Here is a 7,443-nt window from a genome sequence, read left to right on the forward strand (position 1 = left end):
TCGGCACGCCACCCCTGGGCTCATCTCTAGTGAGCCTGGTTTTATCCCCCCCTTCCCCCTTCGAACCTAGTTTAAAGCCTTCTCAATGAGCCCTGCCAATTCATGAGCCATGATCCTTTTCCCCCTGTGAGACAGCTGGACTCCATCTGCCTCCAGCAGGCCCGGTGCCATGTAAACCTCCCCGTAAGTGAGTGACGGGCCTTCTATTTCTTATTTCTGCCTCTGACTGTGCAAGTAGAAGAGATGGTCAGGAAACAAAGTGCAACTGTCCAGAAGAGTGGCAGCAGATGTCAGACAGGAGAAAGGTGAGGCAGGAAGGAAAGTGGAGTGGCTAGCGATTTCCTGGGAGAAATGCAGAGCTATTCCTGCTTACAGCAGAAGAAAACCTTCTATTTCTTATTTCTGCCTCTGACTGTGCAAGTAGAAGAGATGGTCAGGAAACAAAGTGCAACTGTCCAGAAGAGTGGCAGCAGATGTCAGACAGGAGAAAGGTGAGGCAGGAAGGAAAGTGGAGTGGCTAGCGATTTCCTGGGAGAAATGCAGAGCTATTCCTGCTTACAGCAGAAGAAAATCCTGTGAGAGAAAGCAGGTGTTCTTTTCCCTATCACATGTACTGTTTGTCATATTGGTGGAGCATCTAAGAAAGTGTAGACATTCCTGTGTTTTTATTCTTCGTTGTGCATTTCAGTTTCTTGTGTTCTTGTTCAAAGAGCAAGAAGTATGCCAAAGCTGCACTGAGGCAGTAATGATCTTTGCTGAATCACACTGTCATAGGCAAAACTCTGAATTTGTGGTAGTAAGCCAGATTTGACTGATGTTTATAATCTTTGCTGTTGTTTTGTTATTGCAGACCCTGGAGGTACAGTACAAACACATACACAGTACCTGCCAGGAAGGACCAGTAATAACAATCATTAAAGCTATAAGGAACATTGTAAATCAAGGGATTTCATCAGAAGCTCCTTGGTGGCATGTTTTTTATAACGCTGCTAGAACACAGGAATTGGGAACATACAGCCATTCAGTAGTAGTAATTTACCAGGGACAGACAAACAACAGAAGTGGCATTGAACTGTAACTGCTGATCAACGTGCAGAAGAATGAATTCTGAAACTAAAACCAAACTCTTTTGTGTCTGTAGAAGAATTTGTACTTGAGAGCTCTTTTCCTTCGTTTAACTCTCTTTATGATACTCTCAGTGGAAAGTGGTCATCTCTGCACTTCTCAGAACCTGTTGTCCTAGAAATAGCGGATTTCACAAATTCAGAACCTAATTCTGGTCTCAGAGTAGCAGTCCTTTCGTACCAGCTTTTTTCCCCACTGCTCCTGACTCGCAGCTCCTGGAGCAGTGCCTGGGCGGATGGAAGGAAATCTGGGCCCGAGGAATGGCGTGCTGCTAGCCACCGAGTGAGAACAGTGTGCAACACCGTGCAGAGATGCTCACATATGAGAGATGTCCCCAGTATAAACTAAGGCATCTTCATGGATTGCTTTAATTTACAGTCTGTGACCACCTTTTCCCCTGTCACAGCCTGCTCACTAGCGCCCCTCAGTAGGCCCAAAATGGGGAGAAAGGTTTTGTGTTGAGCTTGTCCTTTGTTCCATGTGGCACAGGGATAACGGTCAGGTATTCTGACTTACATTAGAAATGGGAGTCATGAAAAGCCTCCACGATTGGCACTGGAAACTGCAGATTTGGTATAGTCAGAGCTGTGTTGAGTTCAAGAAAATCGCAACTGGCAAGGCTGGAAAGCAGCTACCTAATCTTTTTGGCCTGTGCTCTTGTTCAGACAATGCCGAATTACAGTGGGTTACCCCATGCCTGCATAAGGGGGGAATCCTGTAGCATGGTTCCCCCGCCAGCACTGTGTGCCACAACAGTGTTTGCCTACAATAGACTAATTTACTTTCCATGTACTTTGTGTGGGTTGGCTTATAACAAACAGCCTTGACAACATAGTCTTGGGGGCTGATAGTTGTAGCAAGGATAATCTTGCACCAACCAGGCCAGGGAGATGAGTGACGTCTACAGCAAATCATATAGAGAGCAATAAAAATCAAAATTTTTGAAATTATAATGAAAGGTTGGACTTTGCAATCTGCACTGACACCTATTTTCTGATATGAACAGCACTTCAAATGAAATCTGTGTTTAACTTTAAAAATCTAGTGGACTTGTCCCCTGATGAATCAGTCCCCACAGCAGGGATGAGATGCTGGCAGTCCTGTAGTAGGTGTATATGGTGATCAGGCAGGGAGGGAGCACAGTACCGCAAAGCGGATACATTTACAGGGGCGTTGAGCACAGGAGCATTGAGCACAGGGCCTCACTAGAAACCCTATGTAAGGTCTGGTCCCTTTTGCAATAGTACAAGCCAGGAGCAGCTGGCCAGTGGATCACAGGTCTGCCAAGTGGCAGCGCTCACGCCGGGGGCTGGCACCTGGAACGGTACCCCATGCCGGGAATGCCCGAGAGGCAGGTATCGTGGCAGGCGAGCCTGATGGAGAGCCAACTGAGCGAGGGTCGTTCACAGCGTGTACGGCTAGTCAGCTGGAAGCAACGTACGGGGTGAGCTTTAGACACTGATGATCATGGAAAGCTGAGCTTTCATACAGCTTCCAAGGTTTAAATGCCTGTGTAAGTCCTTTTGAAGACACAGGCTGAAGGACCTTGCTGAGCAGGGATACTAGTTACCTTTTCAGAAACATTCTGTGTATCCTTTTCAAAGGATTTCTTACGGAAAATTGAAGCAAAATATCTCCAGTCTGCCAGGGATATTTACACAGTTTACTTAATGGAAGATTCCATGGGAGATCCCATTATTTTTCCTATTATTATTACTGTTATGACAACATTATTCAGAAGTCCCAGGCAGAACTAGTAAAAAAAAAATTGAAAAAACAGCTATGACAACAGAGAAGGTAGAAATTATGTAGATAGGAAGACAGGTGCTGTCCTGTAATTTACAAAAAATACCATGATCTATTTTCACTTGCTGTTTAGTATTCAGCGGCCTGATCTAACAACCAGTGGAGTTTGTGAAAACTCCTCTGATTTCAGTAGAAGCTTGACCAGGCTGTAAATGCATGCTTCATTAGGTAAAACATCTGAGGACTGTGGTATCTTCTATCAAAATAAACAACTTTTTCTCACAATATGTAATTAAGTGATAGAAGAGTTGCTACTAGTAAATTCTGCAGTTCAGTCATAAGCCTTCTAAAACCTGAAGTACCAAAAAGAAAAGGCTCCGATTTGATGATGGCGCACTGCAAGCTCTATCTTTTGAGTAAGAGTTGAAGGTTAAATACAGTACCAAACTATGCCCGATGCTAGTGACAAAAAGTCCTTTGTATGGCGCTTCCCAAGAGGCATACTTATGTAGCTATTCCTCAGGGCTAAGACGTAATCTTTCAGGGTTGCTTGTCACAAATTTGTCCTCGTGTCATACATTCATCCCTTTTTGCAGAGTGTGATTAAGGATGTGCAGAGCAAGTCCTTCTGCAGACAAATGGTGTGATCCTTGCTACATGAGGGGTAGCATTTTAATTGTCAGGACAGATGTGATTTTCATTTTCCTCCATTATTTGCCTGCGCCCATAATCTGCTGCTCTTACATTCTGCAGCCATGTCTCATGTCTGAGGGTGAAGACAGGGATATCCATCTTGAAGAGTGATTGTCTAGCCATTGCCAGTGCTTCCCTCTCTTGAGTTGCTGTGCTCGTATTAAATAGAGGCCCTCCATCTGTTACAAAGCTTGCACAAAAGTAGCGCGCGCATGTAGAATATGTAGCTAATTTAACAAACCATCTTTGGAGTGGTGTCAAAGTCTTGCAGCTCCTGTGAATTGCCACTTAGGCAAATTTTAGAGCCTCAGGTTGCATCCTTAAACTGTTTATTTTATTGCGCTGTCTTTGTAACTGTAGTGCCTAGAAGAACTTCAAGCTCGCAGATACTTAAATCTTCAAATTAAAATCACAAGGGAGTATCTTTTTCTGGATAGACTCTAAGCACATGAATAACTTATGCTCAGAACCTTTTTGCCACAGTCTCGCTGCCACCCAGCGCACTGTGCTGTACTCACTGCGCAGAAGAATGTCTTGCCCTTGGCGAGAGAGGAGTAGACAAGAAGCACCGTCGGCAGCCTAGAGTAGCTGACATTTTCCCCTCTCTTGTGTAACTTCTTTTGAAGCCAGAGTTTGAACTGAAGGCTGATTGAAATGGTGTTTTTCTGGCAATGGAGTATGTTTTGTGAGATTATGAAGTAGATCTGAGTGAAATAAAGGACAGGTGACAGAAGAGAGAAAATGAGGACCAGAAAATGCTGCTTCTCCAGCAAAGCTTTTCTTTGATTACTACCAGAGTATTTTATAAGTGAAGTCAAAATGGTGGCACAGTGCCTGAGGGTACGTCATTTCAGGTGCATCCTTATGATCCCATTGTCATATACTGTGTTGGCACTGTGACCAGGCTGCAGCTGATGCGATACACTGCTCTGTCCTTCTGCAGGAGGGAGAAGTGCCTGTGATGAGATAGCTTCTGTCAAGGAAGAGCAGAAGGCACCCGAGTTCTGTCTTTTGTAAGGGACTCCTCTTGAGGGGTTTACTTTCCACTGAAATATTTCTGAAGTATCCAATTTTATTTCAGGCATTCATGATTTTTTGGGGGTGATGAAATATCGGCATTTTTCAAAGATCAGACACATTTCTTGAAACTTTCTTCTAAATGAAATCCCATTCTTTCACTAAAAAAGGTTCTGATGGAAAAATATTCCTGCAGATTTAGCTGAGTTTTTTGGGGTATGCTCTGTCCCTTCTGCAGAACAAGTGGTAGTGCCAAGCTCCTGCACCCACTGGGGGTGGGGTTTTGAGCTCTGCGTCCAGGCAGTTAGGCTGAAGAAAATAGCTTTATCTTGTAGTCAACGAGCGGGCATTTGTTGCAGGTCCCTCTCTAATACCTTAGGGAAATGACCCAAAGGGCCTGCAATGGAATGAAATTAATTTACGATTCAGGCCTGAGAAACCCCAAAGGTCTTGTAGCAGCGTAGGAGAGTCTAGTTTAGGGACAGGCAGAAGGCACGTGCCTTTGTTAGCCGTCCTTAACAACCTGATTTCCCACTAGGTATCAAGGCATCCAATAAAACAAACTGAAAAAGAATGCCCACACCACTCATGGCATCAGTTACTCTTTATTTTAGCGTTGTTTGTCAGTCACACTCAGCAGCTTTTCCAACATAATGAGAAGTCTGGTCATTTTGGCACTCTGGGGCATTTTCTTTCTTTTAGCATGGAAGGAACAGAGTTGGGGCCTTATGTGGTAGGTGCACAGATGTCGTGCTGTCATTTAAAAGTAATACTTCACTCAAACAAATTGTCTTGGTAAGAATCCATGTTTGCTTTTGTTTTGAGGTGAAGGAAGCTTCGTGTGAACCACAGATGGTGTTTACAGCTCGTCACGCAGCTATCGCTTTCCAGACAGATGGAGAAACATGGAGAGAACAGAAAGAGAAAAAGGCAGCTCTGATGGTTGGCATCTTAATTGGAGTTTTTGTACTGTGCTGGATCCCTTTCTTCATCACAGAATTAATAAGTCCCCTCTGTTCCTGCAACATCCCACCCGTCTGGAAAAGCATCTTTCTTTGGCTTGGCTACTCCAATTCTTTCTTTAATCCTCTCATTTATACAGCATTTAACAAAAATTACAACAATGCCTTCAAGAACCTTTTTGTAAAGCAGAGATAAAAGGGCACACAGAGGAGAAAATTATTCCTTTATTGCATAATACAGAGATTTCTTGAGGGAAATGTGCCTGTGATATGTACAGTTTTCATGCGCAAGAGCTACCTGAGGGGATTTAGGAACAATGAAAAAGAAGATGGAAGATGTTTGGATATAAACCTACGGACAGTTTACAGTTCCGCCTTGGAATTATATGCTGCTCCAGGGTTTGGCAGAGAAAGAAGCAGTGAATACCTCCCATCTGCTTTTTCAATCAACGTGTGTTAAGGTCTGCAAGCGAAGCACTGTATGTGTCCAACACCATGACTGTCAAATCCAACTGGACTGATCTCACCTAACCAGCTACAGGTGCCATTCTGCAGCTCGCTCATCACTGGCAAAGGCACAAGTGGGAACTGCTAATTGAGCAATACTGAAATGTTTGTGATACGGGCAGGATGCTGGCTTCATTTTTGAGATTTATTTGGAAGGGAATAAACATGCTGTATTCAATCAGTTGTTGAATTGATATGAAATTAAAATGGATGACTAACCAGCTCAAAAACACGCTCTAGTAGGACTGAAGGGCTGCATCTTCTCTAGCAAGCAGCAATCCTTGATGGGAAGTCTTGGTGAAATACAGGTCAGTTACGTCTCCTGGGGTTAAGCAAAATTTTAGAGGCAACTGTAAAATTATTGAGAGCTACTGAGAACGTGCTCGCACCGCTTGCTCAGGAGGAGGATCTAGCGTGGTTTTCACCTGCATTGTACTTTCTCACTCTGCAGGGCTCAGGCTCTCCCTGTTTTCCAAAACCCAGGCGAGCTCAAGATAGACACCTGATACCTCCAAGTGAAGGGGAACTGTATGCATTGTTAGTTCATGCTACCATAAAACTAAGCATGCATTTGTGTTACAAACACCAGACATGTTGGATTCAGTCAGCAGGTTTGCTGGCAGCAACACATGGCTGCTTGGCAGTGGTACGTGAGTATCTGCACTGCGCTGTCTGGGGTCCTTGCACCGTAAATGTTGTGCTTATCACCCTACCTGAGCGAATTCCACAATTTGTCAGCTTGCATCAATTTCCTCCTACTGTAAGAAAGGTATTGATGCCATCAGGTCTAAGTGACTCCAAAAACTCCAAAGTGACTCAAAACCAAGCTTTAAATTGTTTTTCCAAGATCTAACAAACACCCCTGTCCCAACAATATATACATAAATAAATTAAAAGATAAGTATTTCCATGCATACTGCCCATTCTCTCTCACTCTGTATTTGTTCCGCTAGTGGGTTTTACTTCCTCCCCTTCCCTGAGGGGGGAATGCTGACAGGATCTCTGAGTATTTCTAGCGTGGCAGCTTTTTACTGACACAGAGTTCCAGCACCCTCTCCCATCTCCTCCTAAAGCTTCGTTTGTGTCGTGGTTTAACACCAGCCGGCAACTAAGCACCACCCAGCCGCTCGCTCACACCCCCTGGTGGGATGGGGGAGAGAATCGGAAGAGTAAAAGTGAGAAAACTCGTGGGTTGAGATAAAGACAGTTTAACAGGTAAAGCAAAAGCCACACGCACAAGCAAAGCAAAACAAGGAATCCATTCGCTCCTTCCCACCGGCAGGCAGGTGTTCAGCCATCTCCAGGAAAGCAGGGCTCCGTCACGCCTAACGGTGACTTGGGAAGACCAACGCCATCACTCTGAACGTCCCCCCCTTCCTTCTTCTTCCCCCAG

General features: G+C 44.5%; 1 protein-coding gene across 1 annotated transcript in view; it reads left to right on the forward strand.

The window, feature by feature from the left end:
- LOC103908580 (5-hydroxytryptamine receptor 5A) overlaps positions 1 to 5,739 on the forward strand; it is a 13,654-nt gene extending 7,915 nt beyond the window's left edge. Inside the window, exon 2 of the mRNA XM_009290974.2 lies at positions 5,407 to 5,739. Coding sequence (XP_009289249.2) covers positions 5,407 to 5,739 — 333 coding nt within the window. The remainder of the gene's footprint in view (positions 1 to 5,406) is intronic.
- Positions 5,740 to 7,443: the final 1,704 nt, after the last annotated feature.

Source organism: Aptenodytes forsteri, unplaced genomic scaffold, assembly GCF_000699145.1.
Source record: "Aptenodytes forsteri isolate BGI_AS27 unplaced genomic scaffold, ASM69914v1 Scaffold29, whole genome shotgun sequence".
Lineage (NCBI taxonomy): Eukaryota > Metazoa > Chordata > Aves > Sphenisciformes > Spheniscidae > Aptenodytes > Aptenodytes forsteri.